Genomic DNA, 24335 nt, shown 5'->3' with positions numbered 1-24335 from the left:
GGGGGAGGGGGGTGCCCTGCCCTGCGTCACCGGCTTCAACCGCGCGCCTGGGCATCACAACAGCCGCCTTCCCGCACGGCCGCGCTCCCCGGCACGGCACAGAAACAACAGGACATGCATGCACGGACACAATGCCGGTGCATGCCGTTAGATGCCGATGATGGGGGCAGCCCCGTTCGGCCTTTCCTCGCCACCTCCTGCCGCCCGCGCGCGCGCGCTTGCTGGCTGTTGGCTGGCTCGCTGCTACGGTAGCCGGATCCAGCACCAGTCCAACAGTCCAATTGGTTCCAGAATCCAGACCGCTGGTCCGCTGGCCGCACATGAGTCACCCGCTGGGCGGGAGCCCATGGCCTTGCGAACGAGAGCCGGGGGTGTGATGAGAGACTCTCTAGCTGTTTATATTTGTGCTCACGTCGCACTTCCGGGATTATAGCGCAACAAAACGCATTGATTATGAAGCTGAAAGGCCTTACCAGCTTTTTCACGACCTTGAGGAGGGTATTCTTTCTGCCGCCGGCTCAATCGATTGATGCTATCCTCGATAGCAAGCTGAAGCTACTTCGCGACGACAATTCGGGCCAGTTCTCCAACTTTCAGGGCCAGTTCACCAACTTTCAGGGCCAGTTCTCCAACTTCCAGGGCCAGATTCAGGACCAGCTCAACCTGCACTTCACCGACGTTCAAAAACAGTTCACCAGCTTGCATGAGGACGTCGCACGCGTATCCAGACAGCAGGACTATAGAACTGAGATCGCCGCGAGCGCTGTCCTGCATCGGCAGTTCCATACGGCGGGGGCACCCCGCACCCTGCGCCGCGCGGAGGACGTTGCGGCAGTGCTGATACTGGATGGTGATCCCCTACTGCCCACCACCATGTCGCTGGTGGACGCGCTGCTCCACAAGGTGGGGCGGGGTGCTGACGTGTTTGCCGGCCGGTCGTTACGGTACGTTAACGGCCGGTGTGTCGTCTATTGCATGACTTGTACAACGTACTGTTCACCTGCTTTCTTACGGGCCGGCGTCTTGCTGCCACACAGGACGTGGGATTCTGGCACCTGCTCCTTTATTCGGTGAAGAAGTTGCCGGAGCTGGCTCGCGGCCAGGTGCGGACGCTTTGAAGGGCTGCTGGATGCCGTGGGCGGTGGGCCCATGTGTGTTCATGCATGTGCACACCCGTACCCGTACGCGCGCCGCAGACGTACGGTACACATACTAAGGGTGACATGCCGTCACGTGCATTTGCTGCAACTTCTTGATTGCATGCACTTGCGCATCGCTCCCTCTAACACAAAAGAGCCAATATGGCACAGGCTCCCAACAGCTCGATGGCGATGGCCGCCAACGAGCTGCTGGAGCTGGAGGCCGAGAGGCTGGTCCAGGCCACGGCGACGGCTGCTGCTGCTGCGGCGGCTGCGGCGGTTGCATCATCAGCGGCGGTCGGGTCGCAGGAGCAGTGCACCACCAGCAGCAGTGGTGTCGAGGTGGAGTCTGAAGTGCAGCTGCAGCGGGCGTACCTGCTCAAGGTGGTGCCGCTGCTACACCGCAGCGGCCTGGGCCGCATACTGTTCGCGGATGAGCTGGATGCATACCTGCAAAGGGAGGACTCGGCCGCCGCGCGCACAAACCTGCTGCTAGGTGCGGCGCAGGGCCAAACGAGGGGCGGCGTGTTTCAGTGCGGTACCTGGTTCGTGTCAATTCGGATGTATGGCCCCTGCATCAGTCGTTTCTGAGTTCGCCCGCCCCCTCTTCTGGGTGCTGCCCAGTGCTTTGCGTTATGAGTCGGGACTGCAGTCCTGCACCGGTTGCAAACGGGGCACCGCGACGCGTGCAAGACCGCGCACGCATTGCTGTCGGTGTGTGACTGCCCCGGGTCTCGGCCCTTGCCCCGCCTGTGCTGCCTCGGTCCGTACGCGTGCAGGCCGCGCCGTGCCGTTCCTGACAGCGGTGGCCACTGGTGAAGCCGCGGATGAACTGCAGCTGGACCGCTGCAGTGGCGTGTCGCTGAGCAGGGGCCGGGCGCCGGCGCAGTCGGCAGACCTGCATCTCGGGGAGCTGGCGATTCTCAGCAGCAGTGGGTCGGGTGGGGTGCGGGGTGCGTCAGGGGTCGTACTTCCGGGGCCGTGCGTGCTGAGCCGAACTGGATTGGCCTGCTGGGAATAAAATAGCACACGCGGCATGCAAGGTAGCACGTTGTCCGTTTTCCGGCTTACAGGGTCCTTCGCACCCACCGCGCCTGGTTGGGACCATGCGCACCGTAGTACGGTTCCTGTACATGGCGCGTGCAGCCACCCTCTGTTTGTTGCGGCGCCATGCCACCTGCCGCCGACTTGGCGTGCTGCAGGGTTCGAGGACGGGCGACAGCAGCTGGAGTGGAGCGCCACCACCCTCGCCTGGGCCTACCACGCCGCGCGGCTGGCGGGTGAAGCTCAGGGCGGCGCCGGCGGGGTGTTGGCGATGACACGGGCATTGCCACCGGTGCTCACCGTGCATGCACACCTGCTGTTCAGCCTGCCGGACTGGCGCCCGGGACAGCCGCAGCCTGGCGCCTACCGCGTGGAGGCGCTGCCGGTGCTGGGCTGCCCCCTGACGGTGTACTACAACTATCAGCACGGCCGAGTGCATTACAGGCGGTGGTAATGGCGGCGCAGCGCAGCACAGACGCCGGCAGCAGTAGCACAAGCAGCAGCAGGGACGCATGTGGGGGGCGGAGGGGGCGAGCAAGGCCACGTGAAGGAGGACAGCGCAGAGCCGCCCAAGAAGCGGTGCCGGCGCGCAGGCTGGTTTGTCCGTGTTTTTGTTAGTACAATCAAATTGACAAGAGAAGTGGTCCCCTGTTGAGCATTTAGCGCTAAATGCTTAACGGGGGACCACCTCTCTTGTCATTGTGATTGTCGTTTTTGCATGGTTTCATCAAGCCAGCAGGCGTCACTGTACTTACTGCTTGCGCATTGCAAGAGGGACTTGAGAACGAATGCATGAGCACTCGGCCATGTGGGCAATGCCTGGCTTGAGTGTTGGTAGATCCTGGGTTTGATGCACGTGGCCGGTACGGGCCTTGCTTGGCCGTGCGGACCGGTTACAACAACGACTTTTGTCTAGTTTCTGCCCGGCGTGCGGTCAACTGGCCGGGCAGACCCGGCAACGGTGGCGTGGGCCGCGCTGTCGTGGTAGTGCGCAGTTGAGGGTGTCAGAGTGTCAGCACGCAGGGCTTGAGTGTCTAAGATGGCGCCTGCGTTTTAATGCCCCTGATCGGTTTGCCACTCCCCCTCGACTTACAAGCACACGTGTGGCTTGAAATCGGCTTAGAGACTGCGGTTGTGGTTCACGGACGTTAGGGCTCTGGGCGCTTGGCGCGCTGAAGGTCGTGGGTAGTGTAATCGTGACAAGTGTTCCCCGGTCACGGGAAAAGGGGCTGAGCCCCTCGTCAGTCTGAGGCCGAACAACCTCATCGCCCGGACGACATAGCCGGTGTCGGTTTCCACAGGCACATAGCCAAACCAGGTGCCTATCTAGCAGTCGCGATGCCACAGCAGCAGAGCCAACCGCAGCCAGACACAGCACAGTTGTCAACAGCCGCACTACTTAATGACGAGTGTTGTGGAAACGAATGCGTACGTAGCCCAGAGCGGACTACTTGTCATGCCGCTACGCATGCCCTGCCAGCCCCACCGCGGACGGCTACCTAGACACCGGCCGGCTCCCCAGCCTGCGCGCTTGCGCCGCTTCCTGGGCGGCGCTGCGCTCTCCTCCTCCAAGTGGCCTTTCCCGCCCCCTCCGCTACCAAGATGCGCGCACGCGCCCCCGCTGCTGCCGCCGCCACTGGCGCCGCCGCCACCGCTGCCGCCGCCGCTGCCGCCGCCAGTCTGCAGCGATGCAGGTCGCTTGTGCCCCAGCAGCATCTCCACCAGCGCGTGCCGGATGTTGGTTGCGGAGTTGACGTCACGTTCCTGCACCGTCGGGAGGGTAGAGTGAGTGCGTCCCACTGAGCCCATGACTGAGCCGTCACCCAGCCGTCACCCAGCCATCACCTACTGAGCCCCACTGAGCCCTCATCCACTGAGCCGTGTCATCCACGTGTCATCCCCACTGAACCCCACTGAGCCATCACCCAGCCACCCAGCCGCCACCCGGCCAGCCGCCCGCCCGCAAAGGTCGTTAGTGTAATTGTGAAATTGTTGGGTTTGCGTGCCGTTGTGTGCCCTAGCCCCGCATCGGAATAGCCTCCGGTTCTTAAGTGACGCCATTGAGGGGAGCCCCTAATGCTGCTTGTGCACTGTGCTGCCCTGTGTTGAAACGTGAGAGCGGTCACTGAGAGCTTAAGGCAGCAGGCTGCAGGCACCACCCCTCGAACCACCGAATTTGGCCCCATTGCATTGCTGGTCCAAGGGTGCTGCGAACCCTTGGGAGCCTACTCTTGGGGCTATGGCAGCAGTAGATCTCCCCTGCCGCCACAGGCCTGTCAGCATCAGTCGTCGACTGGAGGCGGTCAGGTGGCAGCGGGCTTGCTTTGCGCCGTCACCTGCCGCTGCGCTGCAGATGTGGCGAGGCCACATTGAGTAGGCAGACGTTGCACGGCACCAGCTGCAACCGAAACGCACGCCGTCAGGACATCGCAAGTCATTGCGTATTTGACTTGGAGAAACACGGCTGGTACAGGCTAAATACGTCGCGTTTCGGGATCCCCCCGCAGGGCGACACGGTTTCGTGCCTCCTCTTCGCAAACGTTCAACTGCGTACCAACGAGTAGATAAGGTTGTGAAAAAGTAATAGCACGGCACGGGAGCGGGCGCCTCCTGGCAACGGAAAACATCGGCTTGTCGCCCGATGCAGCGGGGGACTCGCTCGGTCGGCAAAAGCACCAGCCTGCGCTTGAACAAACCCTCTTCACCACTGCCGCTTTTGTAGCTGTTGCAAGTTAGTAAGTCGTCGCAACTTCTGCCTGGGAGCTGAACGCGCACATCGCCGGCCGCCCTCGCGCTTACTTGGACGCTTCGTGTGGTGCAGGTCAGCAAAAATGTCGTCTCAGCTGGTTTGGGAGTGCATCAAGGGCCACAACAGCAAGCTGCGCAAGGCCGCCAAGGGCATTGTGTTCAGCGCTGAGGCCGGCAACCTGTACAACAAGCACAGCTACAAGTACTCGGGTAGGCTAACAAATGAAGCAGACATACCGTGCTCGCTGCAAGCTGGGACCAGGGTGCCGGCGGCGTTCAGCTGCATGCTTGTCGCTGCGCTGCTGGGCGGCGACAGCGCCTACCACTGGAGGAAGTAGTATGGTCAATAATTGTGACTCAGGGAAAGAGGGCTCGCGCCACAGGAGCCTGGCCTAGAGACTATTCTGAACTCCGCCGAACTGACCTCCTCGTCGGGCTGCGGTGCCGGAGGCTGCTTAAGGATGGATTTGTAAGTGATCTGTCGCCCTGGGGTCCCTTGTAGGCCTGGTGAACGCCAAGACCGTGGACGTTGCCGCTGATGGCGAGGCCGTCAAGCTGACCGTGGGCCGCGTGAAGAACGCGAGCAAGCCCAGCGTGTCCAAGTTCAGGTGAGAGACGCAGCCGATACTAGCATGGTCATCGGGTTGCGGGGTAACTGGTCTTTTGGGGAGAGGGGGAGGAGCCGCGTGTGTGCCGTGCCGTATCCCACGGCTCTGCACAGGTGGTGCATGTCACAGAGCACTCGCTTGCGCTCCGCAACTTCCGAGGACCATTATCGGAGCTAGCGCTGCACCCTCAGCATCTGGCGCCCGCACAAGCAGCCCTTAGACAGCAGCGCACACAGGGGGAGCAGAAGCAGGGGCGGCGGCAGGCGGCATGCGGACAGCTGGAGCCGACCAGCGGCACGGCTGGCGGCAAGGGGAAAGGGCCGGGGGTTGGGCACATGATGACAGCACATCCGGATGGTGTGCAGTTCATGATATGGCCGGGATAGCAGCGCTGTAGGGCGGCGGAGCATCTGACAGTCAGCGGTTTGGAGCAGCTGCGGCGGCTGTGGGAGGTCGGAAGCCGGTCGGCCGCGAGCAGCAGGAGCAGCAGTCAGCGATTTCACTCCGGCGAAACGCAGCCGCGGCTGGAACATACATCTCTGGCGGCTCAGGCTGGCCCGCCGGAGGGTTTGCCCTGGCCGGTTGAATGAGACCACCAGCTGTGGCCGAGCGCCGCAGCAGAGGGGCACCAGCGCAGGGCTGCAGGCGGCGGCAGCAAGCGGGAATGTGGGGGAAACGTCTACACGTGGAGTGGAGTGGCAGTGGGTGCAGCAGAGCGGCGGTGGCAGCAACACCCGGGCACCCCTGCGTCTCCCCGGCAGCGCGTGCATCTGTGTTGCCTTGAAACCCCGGCGGCAGCGTGCGCTGCAGCCGGCCTTTGCACGCATGATCCCGGCAGGCCGCAGCAGGCACAGCAGCCGGAGGACGCCCAGGCCGAAGAGGCGCTGGGCCGGCCGGGGTGCTGCGGGGCGCTATGCCCGGACCTATGGCCGGCCAGTCGCAGTTCTCACACCCAGCGAGAGGGGGCGTAAGGGAGGGAAAGCCCCCTATCTAGCTCCTCTCCACACGCCGGCATGCCATCCTCCCGCGCGGCCACCGCGTCCGTCTCCTGACTGTGCCCCCTTCCTCCTCCCTTCCCTGCCCCGCCCCGCCCCTCGCGCCTGCTCCTCAGCATGACCATGAAGAAGCACAGCCGCGGCGTGTGCGCCGCCGTGGGCAAGCAGGTGTCCAGCTACCGGCCAGACCTGAAGGTGGGCCCGCAGTGGGGCTACTGTGCCGTTTTAAGAGGGGTCGCGGGGACCGGTGTCTGGGTGGGTGGAATCCGGGCAGGTCTCACTTGGGGGGAGCAGCGAACGGAGATAGGACTGGAAGGGTGCACCGACTTTTCGGGCGGGGCTACAGCCGGGAGCTGTGTGGGGCGCCGATCCGGCGTCGGAAGGTGCTAGCTTGTGGGTGGCAGAAGGACCATGCTTCCGGGTTTGCTTGGAATGTGATCAGAGGGAGCGGACGGGGATGATCAAGGGCAGGGGGCCAGTGGCACTGTATGGGAGGGCTGCATGAGCACGGAACGGCGGCAAGGTGACCTGCGCACACGCCCCTTGCTCGTCCCCTGCACCGGGAGCGCGTCCCTAAATACGGTAGCATGGGTCTGCATCCAAGTATCCAGAGCCGCTGCGTTCCGAAGCCTCATGTTTATCGAGCCTACAATGCTTAAAACTCTTTTCCTGCGGTTGAGTCGCAAGCACCGCCGGTGCCGTCGTTCTGCCGTGCTGCCGCTTCTTCCGCTCCTGACCACCAGCCCCGCTGCCCCCCACAGGCCGCTGCCCAGGCCCGCGCCGCCGCCGTGCACAAGAGCATCCGCGTTGCCCGCGCCAACAAGAAGTAAATGGATCGTGGCAGCCAGGAGCAGAGCTGTGTGGGCTGCGGCTGCCGCGGCCGGCGCTGCGCGCTGTCGAGGCGGGCGCGCTTAGGCTGAGGGAGCTGGCGGCGTGTGTGGGGTGTCGCAGGAGGCGGGTGCCTCGGCACCGGAATGTGTAACCGCTGAGTTCGACGCTTCGCCCACGTTTCTGACCCGGCCTAAACGGCGTTGCCACAATGACGTTGCGACGTGACGTTTCGTCAGCACCATTCGGCCCGCACTCGGCAGAATGCAGCCAGACACGCAGTCACGCACTGGCGGCGTTTCTCCTGATGTTGGCCTTAACACTGCATCCATCGCCAGACTACGGTATCGTATCTTTCAATCCGATAATGCGCGGAAGGCAGCTGATGCAAGGTCGGAATCAGGACGTACCCACTATTAACATGTGGTTCTTCTGCTTGCCGGCATCGTTGAACAGCCTGACAGCGATCCAATCCTCACCACGTCATCACTCATCGCCCAGCTCCACCTGCAGCGCGCTCTGGGTCCGTTTGTTGGGGGTCTAGGAATGAGCTGCACACTGCGGGACTACGCCAACCTGCCCCTTACCCTGTCCCGTCGCACCCCTGGTCCATCGCACACCCTGGTCGGCCTGGTCCTGCTACTCCCCATCGCTCCTACAGCTGCAGCAGCCCCAACTCGAATGCTCAATCCGGAAATCATGTTGAAGGCGCACGTAGCTGCGCATGTAGCACCGGTTGCAGAGTGCAGAGCCGCCGCCAGGCCACCTAGTAGCGCATGTGACCGCAGCAATCACGGCTGTTAGATTTCAACCGTATTCATGGGACTCTGCAGTGGGACCCTGCCCACGTTCGAACTTGCGTCGCAGACACAACACACATGCAGGCCTGTCCTGGCTTTCCTGTTCTGAACGTGCATGCGTTGCCAGCATTTCCATTAGCTCACGATAGGTGCTTGTCATGTATAATGCCGTCCCTCACGAGTAATGCCTTGCTTGCGTCGGTGCACCACGCGCCCCCCTAGCCAGCTATGTCTGGCCGTAGCCATGCAAGCCTCTCGTCAGGGCCGGCACCTCTGTGCCCACGTCTGTCAAAGCGGCCAGGCCATGCCCCCCCTCCCTCCCCCCCACACACGCCTCAGTGACACACCAAAACCGCTCTTGTCTGTCCAATATGTACAAAGCTCCTACCCGTGTTGAAGCGGGTCAGAGGCATGATGGCTGCATAAGAACAACACAGCATACCCAAACCCACGAGAGCCCTTTCGTCCGATCCATTCAATCCGCGTCCCCATTGAAATTGCAGCCTGTTGAACAGCAACCAAGGCTGCAACAGGGGCGCGACAGCGCAGATGCCTGCCTGCCCGTCCCGCCCCGCCCTCTCCAGGCCTCAGTGGGGCGCAGGCGGCGGCGGTGTTCCCGTCCCAGCGCCGGCGGGGATCTCCAGCGCTCGCCCCACCACCATTAGCCCTAGGTCCGCCACCTCGCCACTGCCGCCCTCGCCGCCGCTGCCCTCCGCCTCCTCCTCCGCCGCCTTCCTCTCCGCCGCCTCCTGCTGCAGCTGTGCCGCTGCCACCGACGCGGCCGCTGCCGCCGCCTTGGCCCCTGACAGCACATCGAAGCTGAGCTCGGGCGTGAGGCCGTCCGCCGCGCCCGCCACGTTGGCAGCAAACAGCTCATAGCTGGTCGCGCGAGCAAACGAGCCGCCCAGCCCCGCCGCCGCCGCCTCTGGCCCCGCATCGCCGCTGGCATTCGCCGATGCGCCCTCCGCCCCGGCACCTGCAGCGGCGCTCGCGGCCGCCGCCTTGGCATTCGCGGCAGCGAAGGCGCTGCCCGCGCCACCGCCGGCGGCAGGCAACGACCCCCCGCCACTCCCGCCCGCCGCCGCGCTCCCTGTCCCTGCCGCGCCCGCGCCCGCGCCGGCGGCGGTGCCGCGGGTGGCTGGCGGCGTGCCGCCGCCGCCGTCCGGGGATGAGGTGCCGATTGCCGCCACGCGTGCCTCGGGCGCCAGTTTGGAGAGCGCCATGCCGCGTACCTCCAACCCATCCAACACCGTGCCGCCCTCGCCGTCGTCCGAGGCGAAGCCGCCTGTGGTGGCGCCGCTGCCGCCGCCCCCGCCCTCGCTGTTGCCCGCACTGGACCTGTGTGCGGGCATGACCCGTCCGTCATTTAGGCAAGCAACTAACCGTCAGCCAGCCGGGTGTAGCGTTCGTCAGGACACGGCCCCTTGCCAGCCACCCAGCCGCCCCTCTGCACCACCCAGCCACCCACCCCTCTGCACCATCCACCCACCCACCCTCCCCTCTGCACCCACCCCTCTGCACCACCCACCAAGGCACCACCCCTCTGCACCCCTCCCCTCTGCACCATCCACCCACCCACCCTCCCCTCTGCACCCACCCCTCTGCACCACACACCCAGGCACCCACCCCTCTGCACCCCTCCCCTCCGCACCACCCGCCCACCCACCTGGGCGAGGAGGACGGCCAGTCCAGCACATCCATGGGCGCCAGGCCGCGTAGGCTGCTGTCCAGCGCCATGGGCCCCGGGCTCTCCAGCAGCCCGCTCAACCCCACACTGGTGCCCCGCTCCAAGCCCACCATGCCCGAGCCCATGCCCAGCGCCGCCAGCATGCCGTGGCTGCTGCTGCGCACGCTGAGCGGCCCGCCGTCCAGCGCGCCGAACAGGGCGGCGGTGGCGCCGTGCGGCGGCGGCGAGGGCATGCTGAGCATGGCGGCGGCGGAGCCGTCGCTGGACATGCGCATGGGCGCGAAGCTAATCCCCAGGTCGTCCAGCGCGCCCGTCAGCGTGCGCCGGTCAAACGTGAAGGCGCCGCCGCCGCCGTCGGTGTCCATGGGGCCCGAGCCGGCGGCGCCGCCTCCGGCGGCGCCTGCCGCCTGCTGCGCGGCGGCGAGCGCGGAGGCGATGCCGGACAGCGAGGTGCGGCCCGCGCCAAAGGGCCGCCCGCTGGACGACGGCGCCCGCGGCGGCAGCCCCTGCTGGCCCTGCTGCTGCTGATGTTGTGCTTGCTGCTGGTGTTGCGATTGATGTTGCTGTTGCGAGTGCGGCAAGAAATGCCCGTTGAGCGCCGGCGCCCCGCTGCCGCCCGCCAGGCCGGCGGGGCCCCCGCGCCCGCCCGTGCCGCCCATACCCACGCCTCCTGCCGCAGAGGCCGAGGCCATGCCGGACGCGGCGCCTCCTGGCCCGCCACCAGACATGGGCGTGGGTCCGGTGAGCGGCGTGACGCCGGAGGGCAGGATGGGGTGCGCCTGGTTGTCTGGCACCATGATGGAGAGCGGCTTGAAGCGTTTGGCGCCGCCGCTGTCGAATTGTTGCAGGTTGTGCTGGTGTTGGTGCTGCAGGTGTTGTTGTTGCTGCTGTTGCTGCATCAGCAGCTGCGATAGTTGCTGCTGCGGGTTGAGCGCTGCGGCGGCGGAGGAGGAAAGCGGCTGCAGCCCCGTGGGCACCGTCTGTGAGGGTCAGACGAGGTAAGGGGTGTCCAGGACCAGTTAGGAGACGGCGAGGGGGCGCCAGGGGCAGGCAGTAGCAGGAGCACTGGCCGTCGCGGCTTCATCCCGGGATGATGCCCCTCATGCCCCCATGCCCCTCATGCCCAGGTGCCCAGGTGCCGGTGCCCCACACAGGTGTTCCCATGTGGCCCTCCCGCACCACCCTACAGCTCTGCACCGCCCACATCTGCACCACACACACACACACACACACACACACACACACACACACACACACACACACACACACACACATGCCTTGTGTGCCTCTCTGGCTGCCCTACTGCCTTGTATAATGAAACACCCCTCCCTAGCCTTCCCCTTCCCCTCCCCTTCCCCCATCCCCTCGTCCCCTTCCCTCCCCGGCCGGCCCCCCACCTGCGACGCGCCGCCGCTCCGTGCCCTCTTGTTGCGCAGCTCGGTGAGCTTGTCGAACTCGGCCGTGATGTCCTCGTAGGCGCGCTCGCTGCGAGGACTCACCTGCGCAAGGGGACGCAGCAACAACGTCATGGTGGTCATGGGCCACAGAGCGCGATGCGAATGCAAAGATAGCCTTTCCAAGGGAATTTATGAATACGGCAACTTGCAGTGCAGCCCAGGTTTCGCTTCCGTAACCCGCCCTCGGTACTCCATTCCATGGACGGCTGCTATATCACCCACACCTACCCACCTACCCACCCACCCACCCACGCACCGGGTAGTTGCGCTTGTCCAGGAAGCCCGCGGCCTTGATGCCCTCCAGCGGCACCGCACCGCCCACACGCCGCATGCCGCCAGGCATCAGACCGCCCGGCAGACCGCCGCCGCCGCCCAGGCCGCCCGGAGTCGGCAGCTGCAGCGCGCCGCCGCCGCCGCCGCCGCCGCCCGGGGTGAGGCCGCCGGAGCCGATGCCGCCAGAGCCGAGGCCGCTCGGCAGCATACCCACCATTCCTTGCATGGGACCCTGTAGCCCCTGTAGCCCCTGCAGCCCTTGCAGTCCCTGCAGCTGCAACTGGCCGTGCAACCCGCCCGGTAGCCCGCCCGGCACCTGCGGCGGCGACCACGCATGATGATAGGTGGCAGTGTGTGAGACCAGGTTGCGGACAGAGGTCGTGCACGGGCTGGTGCACTTACAGCCTCAGCCGGGCGTTGCAGCCTACGGCCGCGTACGGCGGCAACACGGCTGTGGGCGCCAGCCCGCGTGGCCAGCCCACGGCGTCCTGCACATCGCCGGGCGCGCCCCCCACCCCCACGATCACCACGTGTGCCCCGCGCCCCCGCCCCCACCGCCACCCCCACCAAACACACGTGCGCTCACCATGCGCCTCAACAGCGCTCCGGCCCCGCCGCCCGGCGCCATCCCGTCCCGGCTCTCCCGCCGCCGGCCGCTGCCCAGTATGACGCTGTCCACCGCGGCCATGGTCGCCGCCGCCGCGGCCGCCGCCGCCGAGGCGCCGCCGCCGTCCGCGTCTCCCTCCAGCGGCCCCGGCTCGCCGCCCTCGCCGTCCTCATCCGGAGACAGCTCGTAGTAGTGCCGCATCAGCTGTGAGTGCGCAGGGCGTCACGACCGGCATGCAGTGCCACTGTCAGAACATCCATGGACCGGAGTCCCGTATCGCACTCGCGCGGAGCCGCCTGCCACAGCACCATACCCCTCCCCTCCCCTCCCCTCCCCTCCCCTCCCCTCCCCTCCCCTCCCGCACCTCGCTGTTGCCGCGCCGCTCGTGCGGCTCATTGACAGCCCCCGCGTATCTCTCCAGCAGCTCCTCCATCTCAATGCTGCTGAACTGGTACAGCCGCTGGCCGCCGGTGCCGGGGCCGGAGGAGCCGGGCGCGAACACGATGAGGCCCACGTCGCAGTCACACAGCACCGACAGCTCCATGGCGCGCCGGAACAGCGCCTGCTTGTGCCGGTGGAACACCTCCTGTGTGAGTTTGGGATGGGGGGTTGCGGGGGTTGGAAGAAGGGGAGGGGCTGGGAAAGTCGCTTTGAAGCCCAAAAGTACCGAGGGGAGCGCGGTTTTTGGGTTAGGGCAAGGTAGCAAACGCTGTGTGGGTGATGGAGGTGGATGGCGGTGGGTGGGTGGGTGATGGGCTGGGTCAGGCGGAGAAGCCGTGTTTAGGAGGCCGTGGGCAACACACGGGCCCAAGAGCGTGGCCGCCTGGGTTCCTGAGCGCGGCAATCGCCCGCGTCCGTGTCCAGCCCATAAATATTCCTCTGAGACGTCAAGTCATACGTCCCCAGTGGGGTAGCGGGTCGGGCTGGTGTGTTGCGGCGTACCGCGAGACCGCGGCGTAGCAACTGCCGCACGGAGCCGAACCGACGGTCATGCCGCCCCGCAACATCTTCAGTGCCCTTACCTGACGTGTTTTGTCATCTGTGATGCGCTGCAGTTGGACTTTCCCTCGACTCATTCTCACGATTGCAAGTCAACGAGTCCCGAACCCCGCGCTCCACAGTATTATTCAACCGCTAGCTGTTGTATAGGCTACCCAGAGAGGCCCCAAAGGTTTCCCGCCTGCCCAGCGAGCAAGTCAAGCCTTTCACCGCCAAGGTCGCTGGCGGGGCTGTCTGCACCCGCCCTCCATCATTGCGCTAATAAGTCTGAGCGTCACTTGATCTTAGTTTAAAGCAAATTATCAACGTGATTAATGGAATTACAGGAGTTGCGTCGCGCAGGAAACTTCAGTGCTTCCCGTTTGGCAGTATCAAAACACACCGTGAAAGATTCATGTGTAAAAAAGGTTGCCATGCAATGGACTTGGAGGTGCACACGGAGCCAGGTGGGATGGGCTTGCGGGATCGCCGAAAACAAACTAAGAGTCAGGGCTGCTTGTTCTACTTGTTCTACTACTAGAAGGGACGTTATCTACAGCATTCAGGTGTACACATCGACTGCTGGGCGTGATTCTACAGTGCCGAAGTCTTGCTGTCTTTGAACGCTCCGTCACACCAGGCCTCCGCGTCTGAACCAAAGCCAGCAGGTGTGCCTGGGATGTGCCTTGGGCACGGGAAGCTCCCGCGGTCTTTGGCTATCCTCATTCACTCCTGCGGGGCGCTGCTTCGTGACAAACATGTCCGGTGTTTACATGGCGCCTCGCGTGTTCGACGTTCTATCCCACCGCTCGCAGATATCATGCAAGCTCCTCCGACTCCACAAGAGCTGGACAAGCTTGTGAGGCCTCTACAACTCAAAGACCTGCGCATTCTATGTCGCGCGCGAGGTGAGCGGGATCCTGGCGCGGCCGACGACCGGAACGGCCGTTGTTGCACAACGTATGAGTTTAGCAGGCTATGCAACATCATACTTGTACCAGGCACATTCACTAGCTTCTGCTTCGCCGGAACCAACAAACTCGAAAGCTCAAACTATCTTCCCCTCCTTGACCTCTCGTTGTGCATCGCAGGCCTGACGCCGGCAGGTGTGCCCCCGCGCCCGGCAGACTCCATGGGCCGCTGCGTCTCCGTCCCTGCTAAGGCTTGCTTGGATGCGGCTGGGCAGCTAGCGTGAGGGTTTGGCGGTATGCGCCAGCCAAGCCGGGCCAGCTGCTGGCACCTACAACCTGCACCCCTCTCCCGCCCCCCGTCTCGCAGGCGGCTGTGCCGCGTAACCCAACACCATTTTCCACGCCTCATGTCAATCACGTCTCAATTATCTCATAGGCGGCAAGGAGCAGCTTGAGGACCGCCTGAAGCAGCACATGATGCAGACCGGCAACTTCAGCACTGTGCTGCCGGCCGATGGCGACGCGGGCGGCCCCCCGGGCGCGGTGCCCCAGGGCTATGCCGTGGCGCCCCAGGGCTACCAGCAGTACACCACGGGTGCGTAACCAAGCGACGGTGCTTTTCAATGTGGAGGCAATGCAGCCACTTACGGCAAGCGTAACTGCGGGTGTTTAATTCAGAGTGCGTGTGCGCTCGCTGTAACCATGCTGGGGGTGTTGTGGGTTGTGGATTCGGGCGTTGCAAACACCACGTGTGCCGTGTGCCATGGATGTCGCAGGCGTAAACGACAACAACTACTCGCGCCCCGGCGGTCAGCAGAACGTTGGTGAGACGGGAGACAAAGCGGCGCGCTGCAGTACCTGGCCGGGAGCTGAAACGCCCGTGAACCGTGGCCCGACCCACATCCGGGGCTCATACGTTGTCGACCGAACCCCCCGCTCTACTCGCTCCGCCTTTTGTCATACTTGTCCCTCCACCTCTACACCTATTTCACCCGGTGTTCGATCTCGCCTGCCCGTGCCTGCGGCACTCCATAACCCCTGTTGGCACCGCCCCCTGCCGCCGCCCTCTGCCGCTGCCAGGCAACTTCATCACCGACCGCCCCTCCAGCCACGTTATGGCCCCGCCCGGCGGCAAGAGCTCCCTCCAGCTGGGCGGCTACTCCGAGGTGCGGCGCAGAGAGCTGGTTGGAGGTGCAGGGGGCAGGGCAGGGCGCAGGGCTGTTGGCGGTGCGGCGCAGTGCAGGGCAGGCGACGTCGGCAGCCTGGGCGGTGGGGGCGCAGGCGGCGTGGGCGGCGCTGTGGGCGGCTGTGTGTCGCTTGGCCGACTGCTGTGTGCCCGGCTTGCCTGGCCGTGGCGGATGCGGGCCGTGTTGGCTGGACCGCAAGTCGCTGATGTCGGCCGTGGCTCTTGCCGCCCCTCGCAGGCTCCGCCGCCGCAGCAGTACCAGCAGCAGGGAGGCTACCCGCAGCAGCAGCAGGGCGGCTACGGCTCGCCCATGGTGCGCATGGCAGCAGCCAAGCCAGCCGCGTGTTAGCGCCCGCCGTCCGCCGCACGGGCCATGCCGCATGTACCTGTGCCTGTATGCACTGCTTAGTCCGCGTTACCCTGCACGTCCACATCACTTGCATTCCTGTCCTGGCACCGGCCGACCCTGCTCGCTGCTGATTCGCTCATCGCACCCTTCCCCCCCCTCCCCCCCCTCCCCCCCCCCGCGTCTACCACTTCCTTAACTAATCATGAATGTAACCCCCTGTTCATGGGCGCAGCCCGGCGGCGGCTACGGCGCCACCTCCAACGACGTGCGCTCCGGCTCCCTGGCCAACAACTACTCCCGCCCCAGCGGCCAGCAGAACGTGGTGCGTACTTGTTGAAGATGGCTGGGTGGTGGATGTGGGCGGGCCAGAGTGATGGCCGGCGGTGATTGCGGTCTGGGACCTGGGCTGGGGGTGGCTTGTATCACCACGGCTGCCTGCCGGCTATGCCCGGTGCCCCAGCCCACGTTTTTCACTGCTGCTTGAGGGGGGTGGATCGGCGCTCAGGCGGCTTGGCGACTGACTCGCTGGCCGGCTGACCATAGTACCTTCCGCTGCTTGCTCCGCGCAGGGTAACTTCATCACTGACCGCCCGTCCAGCAAGTGAGTGCTTTGTCCAGTGCTTGTCACGGGCTGGGGTTCGGCAGGGCTGGCTCGGGCAGGCAGGCTTTACCCAAACCAAAGCGCATGGAACCTAGGGTAGGCTGGCAGCATGGCCTGTCCTGAGGCCTGGTCCTCCTCTCACCCGTCCACCTCTGGCTCTACAGGGTGCTGGCGCCCCCCGGCGGCAACAGCCAGGTGCGGCCATTTGCCTGTGTGTGGGAGCGGGAGCGGGAGTGGGAGTGGGGGCCGGGCCAGCGTGCCGTACCGTATGTGCCGCTGTGGCCGCATGCCCGTGCCGCCGCTTTCCAATCCGCAGCCCCCTCGCCGTTGGGCGCGCCGTGGTGCTCCTAGCGCCTCATGAACCCCCCCGCCCGCCCGCCCCCTGCCTCAACACCACCCATTCCACCTCGCCGCCTCCTAACTGAGGACTCCATGCCTGCAACCCCGCGCAGATCTCCTTCGGCGACTACAACGTCGCGCCCGCGCCGCAGCAGCAGCGCCGCGCCCCTGCGCCCGCGCCCTACGGCACCAGCGCCAACATGCCGCCGCCGCAGCAGCACCCCTACCAGGCCGCGGGCAGCGCGCCCTACGGCAGCTCGGCCGGGATGGGCCAAATCGGAGGTGGGCGGGAGGGGCGGGCAAACGCAGGGGCTGGTGGGGGCAGCCTGGCGTGCTCTGTAGTGGGGGCGCCCAGAGCCGGTGTGCCGCGCTGGTGTCTGGGTGGAGCCAGCGTTGCGGCGAGGGTGTTGGCGAGCGCACGGCTTTGGCATTGGGCTCTGGCGCCTGCACACACTCTTTCCCTGCGGCCTCCCTCTCTCCGCCCACAGGCTCCAGGGCCACTGATACCCAGTCCAACAACTACTCCCGCCCCGGCGGCCAGCAGAACGTGGTGGGTGGTGGGGTGGGGGCCACTCGGCAGTTACAATTGGGAGTGGGAACCAGTGATGCCACTGGTGACGAGGGCCGACACATGATGGCAGGGCTTGGCGGCTTGCATGGGAAGGCGGGAGCACCGTCCCGGCCGCATTGAATGTGGAACAAGGCTGCGGGGCGTCGGGTGTTGTTTGCCGGCTGAGGGCCGCAGGGCCGAGCATCCGCAGCTTACAGGCCACCGCTCCAATGCATGCTGTCGATGTGACACGAGAGCTGCTTAGCTGCTGCTGCGTGCTGTACGGTGTTGTGTGCAACCCGCACAGGGCAACTTCATCACGGACCGCCCCTCCAGCAGGTGCGTGCTTAGCATGTGGGGGAAGGGGCTGTGGGTGCGTGGGTGTGGGTGTACCGTATGTGTGTGCGGGGCTGCGGATGCGTATGCCCGGCATCCGCCGCGGGTGCGGGCACGAAATTAGGGGCTGGGCAGGCGGGCGGGCCGCAAGGCAAGGCACTGGAGCCGCCAGTTCTTACCGTATGCATGGTGGCGTATTCCGTACTTCCGTCCGTGCAGCCCGTTTGCTGGCTGGCTGGCTGTCTGGCATGTGCTCCCTCACTGACCCCGACAAGTGCCACCCACCCACACACAAACGCAGGGTGCTGGCGCCCCCCGGCGGCAAGTCCCAAATCACCTTCGGCTAAGGGGAAACGCAGCTGCAGTGCAGGCCCTGGCCACCACCGCCCGCGTGGACCTGCTGCACGTGCTTCGAAGCAGGCACGGCATGGCACGGCATGGTCGGGGGCAGCCCAGCAGAGGGCTTGCCAACATGGAACGAGGGCCGCGCATTGACGGGAATGTAGTCTTGTCCTTCGGACTGTCGAATGTTCGTTTAATGCCATGCAAACCTGTTTAGGCGGCACCATCGAGTGCTGCCCGACGCTCGGTTTGGTGTCACGTCGTATTGCTGCTGCGCTGGTGCGGTGAGACTGCTGTGCATCGGGGTCTGCTGATTATGTCGTCTGTTTGTGTTCGGCGCGCCCCTCGGCAGCCAGGAGCCTCGTGAAGGTGTGCGATGGGACGGTGGCGCACACACTACTGCTTGCTAGGGTTCACGGGGAGGTCGTGGTGATGCGTACACCGTACGTGTTGTGTCCCAGTCTCTGCAGTCCCTCCACGGGCATGGTAGTTTATGTGTTGGTCGGCCGGGGGTTTGGTAACGTCTGGCCACGGACACGGATGCGACGGGAGCGTCGCGTTCGGTTCGACGCCTGCTGTAAATATGAGAAAAGCTGCCCGTGTGTGACGACTGCTCGACGGACAACTCTGGGTGGAACACAACGATAGGCCAACGCCACAGGACCTATGCCCCTGCTATAATAATGGCATGATCGCATGAACGAACCCTGAACGAACCGTACGTTACACGGGCATCGCCGCCCTCCACTCAGCCGCCTCGTGCCCTCGCGCCCAGCCGGACGCAGGACGCTTCTGCTAGGCTGATCCTGTGGGAAAGCACCACGTAATGACGACAGCTACACCTGAAACACCCCCGCCCACTCCAGCGCCCCTGCCACCACCACGGCACGCACACGCTCCCCCAGCTCGCGTCGCTGGGCGGGCTTTCGTTTCGTTTTTTAACACTCCCCCAGCACCCATAACCGCGCCGCCACCCCCACACTCCACATCCCACAGCCAACCCTTCCGCCAGCCCTGGCCACAACCAGGCCCCGCCTCCACCCCTTCACCCCAACGACATCGCACGCAACCACAGTTCAGCAATCAGTTGGCGGAGGTGGGCAGCGAGAAGTCGTCGCGGTTGGCCTCGGAGCCGTCGCGCGTGATGTCCTCGCCCGCCGCGTGCTTCTCGCTCAGCACACGCGTGGGGTCGAACCGCTCCCGCGCCGCCGCCTTGCCGCCGCGCGGAGGCAGAGACGGGCCGCCGCCTTTGCCGGTGGAGGCTTTGGGTCCGGAACCGTTGGGCGCGGCGGCGGCGGCGGCGGCGTTGGTCTCGGCAGGGGCCGCGGGAGCGGCAGGCGCCGAGGAGGAGGAGGAATCGGCGGGTGTGGCTGTGGCGGCTGTGGCGGCGGCGGCGGTAGCGGCGGTGGGCGCGTGCGGCGTGTCTGACACGCAGGGCAGCTCCTCTCCGGGTCGCACGCGGCGGAAGTCAAGCTCGGTCTCGCCGGCGGGCGCACACACAAAGATGCTGTCGTCCTCCTGTGGGCGCGTGGGGTGGAGCAGGTGTGTTCACGTGTGTGCCCGTGTGGCAAGGTCGGCTAGGTCTGGCCCGCTGATCGCCACCCCCGGTTCTGTGTCTGGATCAGTTGGGATTGGGGTGAGCGAACCCTGGTCCCCGTCCTGTTCCCCGGCACTGTCCGCCCCTCTCCACCTCCCACCACCACCCTCCTCACAGGAATTGAAACTGACGCCTCCATCCCCCCCTACCGGCCTACCGCCCGCTCCCCCTCACCTCGAAGTCGCCGCGCAGCAGCGCCTGGGCCAGCGGCGTCTCCAGCTCGCGCTGGATGGCGCGTTTGACGGGGCGAGCGCCAAAGATGGGGTCGAAGCCCTTGGCTGCGGGGCGGAGAGAGGTTGGGGCGGGAGGTTGGGGCTAGGGACTTGGCCAACGTTGACAATACAAAACTCAGGAGCGTCAAAGGCAAAGATGAAGGCCAAACCTTCTGTGGGCTGGCTTCGGGTTCAGGGTGTAGGTTGTGGGGGCTCGGAGCAGCTACCCCTGCCCTCCCGACTTCATACTCACCCGCCAGGTGGTCCATGGCGCTGTCCGCCAGCACCAGCCCCCCCCCCCCACACACACACGCCATACACACGCCATACACACACGCCCCCACACCCCCCTCCCACGGCCCCCCTCTCCCCCGCCGCCTCTCACCCGCCAGGTGGTCCATGGCGCTGTCCGCCAGCACCAGCCGGACCTTCTTCTCCGCCAGCCGCGACACCAGCCCGCGCAGCCGCAGAGCCACCACAGAGCGGATCTGGCGGGGGGTTTACACTCATGATTACTTAAGGGGGGAGAGTGACAGGGGCGAGCGGGGGCGTAGGCGACACACACACAGTGGAGTAGGAGTGCGGGTAACAGTGTGGTGAGGCAGCGGGGTGCATGAAGCGGAGCCATGGTCGAGCCATGGGCGGCGCAGGCAGGTACCGCACCGTTAGCCCCCAAGCGCTGTCCGGGACTGCCTGACACCGGTCACTCATACCCGCGCGCCTGGACAGCCAGTGCCCCCGCCATCCGCCCTGTGCCGCCGCCGCCGCCACTTCCTCCGCCACGCCACCAGTCCCAGCTCCCACTGCCTCCCCCCACCATACCTGCACGGCCGTGAGGGGCTCGAAGATGATGAACTCGTCCACGCGGTTCAGGAACTCGGGCGGGAAGTGGCGCCGAACCTGGGGGGAGTGAGTGGTGAGGTGGGTTGGTAGGTGGGTTGGTCGGTGGGTGGGGTTGGCAAATCGAGAGGGCGGCGGCGTGTGGGTTGGCACACTGGGTTGTGGGGCGTCTGGTGATTTGACTGAGCACACAGACCCCGCAGGCTCCCTAGCGTCGCCCGCGCAACCCCTCGTTGGTCTCCCCCTTCCCAGCGCCTCGCCCCCGGTCGCCCCCATGCTCCCCACGCCCCCTGCCCCCTCTTCAACACACGCCCACACATACACGACTTGCGCCACCCTCCTGCTCCCCCCATTCCGCTCCCCCCTCCCCCCCCCTCCCCCACCTGGTCCATCCTTGCAAACCCCCCACTTCTTGAACTCATCATGACTATAACCCCCCTCCCTCCCCCCTCCCCCCTCCTGCCCCTCCTGCCCCCCTCCTGCCCCTCCCTCCCCCTGCTGCCCCTCCCCTGCTGCCCCCTGCGGCCCCACCTGGTCCATGACCAGGTCGCGGATGTTGCTGTCGGCGGCGAGGGGCGTGGCGGCCAGCTGGGTGCGGGCGCGGCCGGCGGTGGCCTTGTAGATCTCGCTGGAGCCCAGGTTGGAGGTCATGATGATGATGGTGTGCTTGAAGGACACCGTGCGGCCCTGATGGGAGGGGGAGGTAGGCGGGTGCGTGGGAGAGGGGTTGAGGGCGTAGGGTGAGGGGCGGATGTGGGATGGGGGGTTAATGATCAACTTGCTGAAGCGGGGTTGTAGCCAGGCACATTGGGGGAGCGGGATGGGCGGGGGCGTGTGAGCAGCACGCACAGCCGTGGCGCCCAGCCTTGCCAGTAGGGTGTGCGTGGGCGTGCTGGAGAGGCAGGCGGGGCTTGGACCGTGCCTCTCTCGCCCTTCTCGTCCCACCCGACGATCAGCGCTTGGACTTGGCGCCACCCCACGCGCCAGTCATACGGGCTTGGAGTGAGCCAGCCCCGCCAGCCCCGCCTCCGCCTCCGCCTCCGCCCCGCCCCCCGCCCCCGCGCGCCGCCCTCTCACCTGCGAGTCGCTGAGGCGGCCGTCGTCCAGCAGCTGCAGCAGCAGGTTGAACACGTCCACGTGCGCCTTCTCCACCTGCGGGCGTGTGGGGGTTGTGTGTGTGTGTGGGGGGGGGGGGGCTTACATTCCTGATTATTCAAGAAGTGAATCCGTAGCCAGGAAGGGGGAGTGAGTGAGGAGGAGTGGGGAGGAGTGAGGAGGGGGAGGAGGAGAGAGGCGGGAAGGAAGAGGGAGGGAAGGAAGGAAAGGGGAGGTAAAGGCGAAGCAGGGCCGTCTTATGCCAGTGACGTGGGCTGGGCGGCACCGCGGTGTCAACCCGTCCCGGTCATGGCAACCAGGCACACGCGCATCAAACAGCCCACCACCCCAGCCCCCACCAGCTTATTCGGAATGTGATTGAACTACCCCAACCCCACCACCGCTCTGCCCCACCTCGTCGAACAGCACCACGGTGTACGGCCGCCGCCGCACCGCCTCGGTCAGCTGGCCGCCCTCGTCAAAGCCCACGTAGCCTGTGTTGTGATGCCGGGGCGCAGCGCATGTCTAGATTGGCGGGGTAATCAGTTCGCGGCAGGGATATGTGCGGGGCGTGACAGAAAATCAAGGTCCGCTGCGCAGCCCACACCACCCCCTGCACACCGCACAAACCCCCGCACACCGCACGAACCCCTGCTGACCCCTGCCCTGCGCCGCACCACCCCCACACCCTCACGCCGCCCAGTGCTCACCCGGCGGCGCGCCAATGAGTTTGGACACGGCGTGCTTCTCCATGTACTCCGACATGTCCAGCCGCACCTGTGCAGCAGCAGGGAGGGTGGGGGTGGCAAGGCGGGGGTGGGGGTGGTGATTCCATGAGTACTTAACTAAGACGAGCTGATGTGGACAGGTTGTTGCAGCAGGGGGAGGAGGAGAGGTGGCGTGTGTGTGCATGTGTGTGTGTGTGATGGGTGTGTACTGGTAAGCACCCGCGCAGCCGCAGCCGCAGCCGCAGCCGCACGGACCGCCTGGGCCCCTCCCCCCGTCTTGCCGCCGCAGGGCCATGCCACCCAGCACCCCCACACACAGACGCACAACAAACATCGTCGCACGCAACAGAACCCAGGAGTCGGTCTCACGCGCCCGCAGCTGTACCCATTGCTCGCCACCCACGCTCGCCAAACCCCAACCCCGTACCCCAACCCCCCACCCCACCCCCACCCCACCCGCCCCCACCATGGCATCCTCGGCGTTGAACAGCTGCGCCGCCAGCGCCTTGGCCAGCTCCGTCTTGCCCACACCTGGGGGTGAGGTGAGGTAGAGGTTGGGGGAGGGGGTAGAGGTTGGGGGAGGGTTGTATATACAAGCCCAACACCAAGCTGAACTAGAGGTAGAGGTAGAGGTTGGGGGAGGGGGAAAGATGATGGGAGGGGACGTGCGTGTGGGGTGGGTGGGTGTAGGCATGAGTGTCGCACTAGGGGTGTTCGTAGGCCCGGAGGGTTGGGTAGCTGCAGCCTAGCGGCACGGCGGGCACAGTCGAGGCGACTTGGCGCGCATGCCAGCCCCACACAAACCCAGCCGCCCACGCCTCCCTTCCCCTCCCTCCCCTTCTCCTTCCTCCACTTCCCTTCCCTCCCTTCCCTCCCTCCCGTCCCTCTCGTCCGCCCCTCCCTGCGGCCCCTCACCGGTGGGCCCCAGGAACAGGAAGGAGGCGATGGGGCCGTTGGGGTCCTTGAGCCCGGCCCGGCTGCGGTGGATGGCGTCCGCCACAGCGCTCACCGCCTCCTCCTGCCCGATGATGCGCCTGGGGCGGGGGAAGGGAGGGAGGGAGAGGGGGGAGAAGGAAGGGGAGGGGGTTGGGAGGTTGAGGCAGGGGAGGACACGGGGAGGGAGATGATTGGTAAAAACCCTGCTATTGCGTCTGCCTGTTGTGCTTCCTCACAGCCCACCTTCACACTCTTCAGCCACACATACATCCCCCCCAGCCACCCCGTAGCCCCCCCCCCCCCGCCAACACACACAATACACATTCACACACACACGCCCCATGTCCCCCCCGCCACCTGTGCCGCCCGCACACACACACACACACACATACGCACACGCACACACACATACACACACATACACACACACCACACATACACACAAAAATACACGCACACACACGCCCCCACCTGTGCAGCTCGTCGCCCAGCTTGAGCAGGCTGTCTCGCTCGCTGGCCACCAGCTTGGTGAGCGGGATGCCGGTCCAGCCGCTGATGACCGAGGCCACGTCAGCCTCTGTCACCTGGGGGCGGGGGGGGGGGAGCGGGTGGGTGGCGGGTGGGTGGGGGATGGGGTAGGGTGGGTGGGTGGCACGGGTGTGTACAAATACCGGTGTCTACGCGCGCGCGGACAACCGAAACCTCCGATACACACAGCCTCGTTGCTTTCCCCTTGTGCTTCCCCCCCCCCCCCCACACATACACCCAACCACCCACCCAGCCAACACACACACACACACACACACACACACACACTGAGCTTTCGTTTCGTTATTTCACACACACACACACACACACACACACACACACACACACACACACACACACACACACACACACACCCCCTGGCCGCCGCCCCTCCCCGCCACACGCAGGCGTCGGCTCGCCTGAAGCGCGAGGCGGCCGAGACCGCCAGCAAGCGCGGCACCTGGGCGTCATGGGGGGGCAGCGGCGGAGGAGAGGTGGGCGTGGCGTGTGGGTGTCTGTGTGTGTGTGTGTGTGTGTGTGTGTGTGTGTGTGTGTGTGTGTGTGTGTGTGTGTGTGTGTGTGTGTGTGTGTGTGTGTGTGTGTGTGTGTGTGTGTGTGTGT

General features: G+C 65.6%; 5 protein-coding genes across 8 annotated transcripts in view; 3 read left to right on the top strand and 2 right to left on the bottom strand.

Annotated features, from left to right (window-relative positions):
* The first annotated feature begins 292 nt into the window (after positions 1-292).
* Positions 293-3389, top strand: CHLRE_11g467579v5 (uncharacterized protein). Its single transcript, XM_043067331.1, has 5 exons — positions 293-903; positions 1038-1103; positions 1311-1635; positions 1919-2071; positions 2342-3389. The coding sequence occupies exons 1-5, from the start codon at positions 454-456 to the stop codon at positions 2635-2637; spliced, it is 1290 nt and encodes a 429-aa protein (XP_042919331.1). The 5' UTR covers positions 293-453; the 3' UTR covers positions 2638-3389.
* A 1493-nt stretch (positions 3390-4882) lies between these two features.
* CHLRE_11g467578v5 (uncharacterized protein) lies at positions 4883-7528 on the top strand. The gene is made up of 5 exons (XM_043067330.1): positions 4883-4918; positions 5005-5141; positions 5434-5539; positions 6651-6729; positions 7296-7528. The coding sequence occupies exons 2-5, from the start codon at positions 5015-5017 to the stop codon at positions 7362-7364; spliced, it is 381 nt and encodes a 126-aa protein (XP_042919330.1). The 5' UTR covers positions 4883-4918; positions 5005-5014; the 3' UTR covers positions 7365-7528.
* A 172-nt stretch (positions 7529-7700) lies between these two features.
* CHLRE_11g467577v5 (uncharacterized protein) lies at positions 7701-13582 on the bottom strand. The gene is made up of 7 exons (XM_043067329.1): positions 13209-13582; positions 12551-12772; positions 12166-12390; positions 11563-11895; positions 11247-11348; positions 9829-10829; positions 7701-9500 (listed from the first exon to the last, which is right to left on the bottom strand). Exons 1-7 carry the CDS (start codon positions 13260-13262, stop codon positions 8750-8752), a joined length of 2688 nt encoding a protein of 895 aa, XP_042919329.1. The 5' UTR covers positions 13263-13582; the 3' UTR covers positions 7701-8749.
* A 110-nt stretch (positions 13583-13692) lies between these two features.
* Positions 13693-18371, top strand: CHLRE_11g467576v5 (uncharacterized protein). Of its 3 annotated transcripts, none has more exons than XM_043067328.1 (14): positions 13693-13832; positions 13980-14072; positions 14256-14270; positions 14512-14670; positions 14852-14899; positions 15156-15241; positions 15500-15574; positions 15843-15932; positions 16180-16211; positions 16376-16406; positions 16664-16832; positions 17039-17100; positions 17408-17439; positions 17738-18371. In XM_043067328.1, exons 2-14 carry the CDS (start codon positions 13985-13987, stop codon positions 17781-17783), a joined length of 933 nt encoding a protein of 310 aa, XP_042919327.1. In that variant the 5' UTR covers positions 13693-13832; positions 13980-13984; the 3' UTR covers positions 17784-18371. The 3 variants fall into 3 exon arrangements, with proteins under 3 accessions (XP_042919327.1, XP_042919328.1, XP_001701375.1); XM_043067327.1 differs by having other exon boundaries at positions 13980-14087; XM_001701323.2 differs by lacking the exon at positions 14256-14270 and having other exon boundaries at positions 13980-14087.
* A 118-nt stretch (positions 18372-18489) lies between these two features.
* The window catches only part of CHLRE_11g467575v5 (uncharacterized protein), a 14533-nt gene continuing 8687 nt past the window's right edge, over positions 18490-24335 (bottom strand). For both annotated transcript variants that reach the window (XM_043067325.1, XM_043067326.1), the window contains 11 exons: positions 23658-23770; positions 23166-23284; positions 22717-22781; positions 22233-22299; positions 21937-22016; positions 21505-21579; positions 20959-21114; positions 20410-20487; positions 19973-20075; positions 19550-19653; positions 18490-19296 (listed from right to left, as the gene is read on the bottom strand). In XM_043067325.1, coding sequence (XP_042919326.1) covers positions 18862-19296; positions 19550-19653; positions 19973-20075; positions 20410-20487; positions 20959-21114; positions 21505-21579; positions 21937-22016; positions 22233-22299; positions 22717-22781; positions 23166-23284; positions 23658-23770 — 1395 coding nt within the window. In that variant the 3' untranslated portion in view covers positions 18490-18861. The remainder of the gene's footprint in view (positions 19297-19549; positions 19654-19972; positions 20076-20409; positions 20488-20958; positions 21115-21504; positions 21580-21936; positions 22017-22232; positions 22300-22716; positions 22782-23165; positions 23285-23657; positions 23771-24335) is intronic.

Source organism: Chlamydomonas reinhardtii, chromosome 11 (genome assembly GCF_000002595.2).
Source record: "Chlamydomonas reinhardtii strain CC-503 cw92 mt+ chromosome 11, whole genome shotgun sequence".
Lineage (NCBI taxonomy): Eukaryota > Viridiplantae > Chlorophyta > Chlorophyceae > Chlamydomonadales > Chlamydomonadaceae > Chlamydomonas > Chlamydomonas reinhardtii.
Note: the sequence above shows the minus strand (reverse complement) of the source record. Positions and strands in the feature narration are given on the sequence as shown.

Bases quoted from the DNA above. Each gene is read 5' to 3' on its own strand.
- CHLRE_11g467577v5 (XM_043067329.1), bottom strand. From the start codon at position 13,262: ATGAGTCGAGGGAAAGTCCAACTGCAGCGCATCACAGATGACAAAACA. The intron at 12,391-12,550 runs GTGCGGGAGGGG...GCGCACTCACAG, and splicing joins AGCGGCGCGGCAACAGCGAG to CTGATGCGGCACTACTACGA. The intron at 9,501-9,828 runs GTGGGTGGGCGG...GCCCGCACACAG, and splicing joins TGGCCGTCCTCCTCGCCCAG to GTCCAGTGCGGGCAACAGCG.
- CHLRE_11g467578v5 (XM_043067330.1), top strand. From the start codon at position 5,015: ATGTCGTCTCAGCTGGTTTGGGAGTGCATCAAGGGCCACAACAGCAAG. The intron at 5,540-6,650 runs GTGAGAGACGCA...CCTGCTCCTCAG, and splicing joins CCCAGCGTGTCCAAGTTCAG to CATGACCATGAAGAAGCACA. The intron at 6,730-7,295 runs GTGGGCCCGCAG...TGCCCCCCACAG, and splicing joins GCTACCGGCCAGACCTGAAG to GCCGCTGCCCAGGCCCGCGC.
- CHLRE_11g467579v5 (XM_043067331.1), top strand. From the start codon at position 454: ATGAAGCTGAAAGGCCTTACCAGCTTTTTCACGACCTTGAGGAGGGTA. The intron at 1,636-1,918 runs GTGCGGCGCAGG...GTACGCGTGCAG, and splicing joins GCGCACAAACCTGCTGCTAG to GCCGCGCCGTGCCGTTCCTG. The intron at 2,072-2,341 runs GTGGGTCGGGTG...GGCGTGCTGCAG, and splicing joins GCTGGCGATTCTCAGCAGCA to GGTTCGAGGACGGGCGACAG.
- CHLRE_11g467576v5 (XM_043067327.1), top strand. From the start codon at position 13,985: ATGCAAGCTCCTCCGACTCCACAAGAGCTGGACAAGCTTGTGAGGCCT. The intron at 15,933-16,179 runs GTGCGTACTTGT...TGCTCCGCGCAG, and splicing joins CCAGCGGCCAGCAGAACGTG to GGTAACTTCATCACTGACCG. The intron at 16,833-17,038 runs GTGGGCGGGAGG...CTCCGCCCACAG, and splicing joins CGGGATGGGCCAAATCGGAG to GCTCCAGGGCCACTGATACC.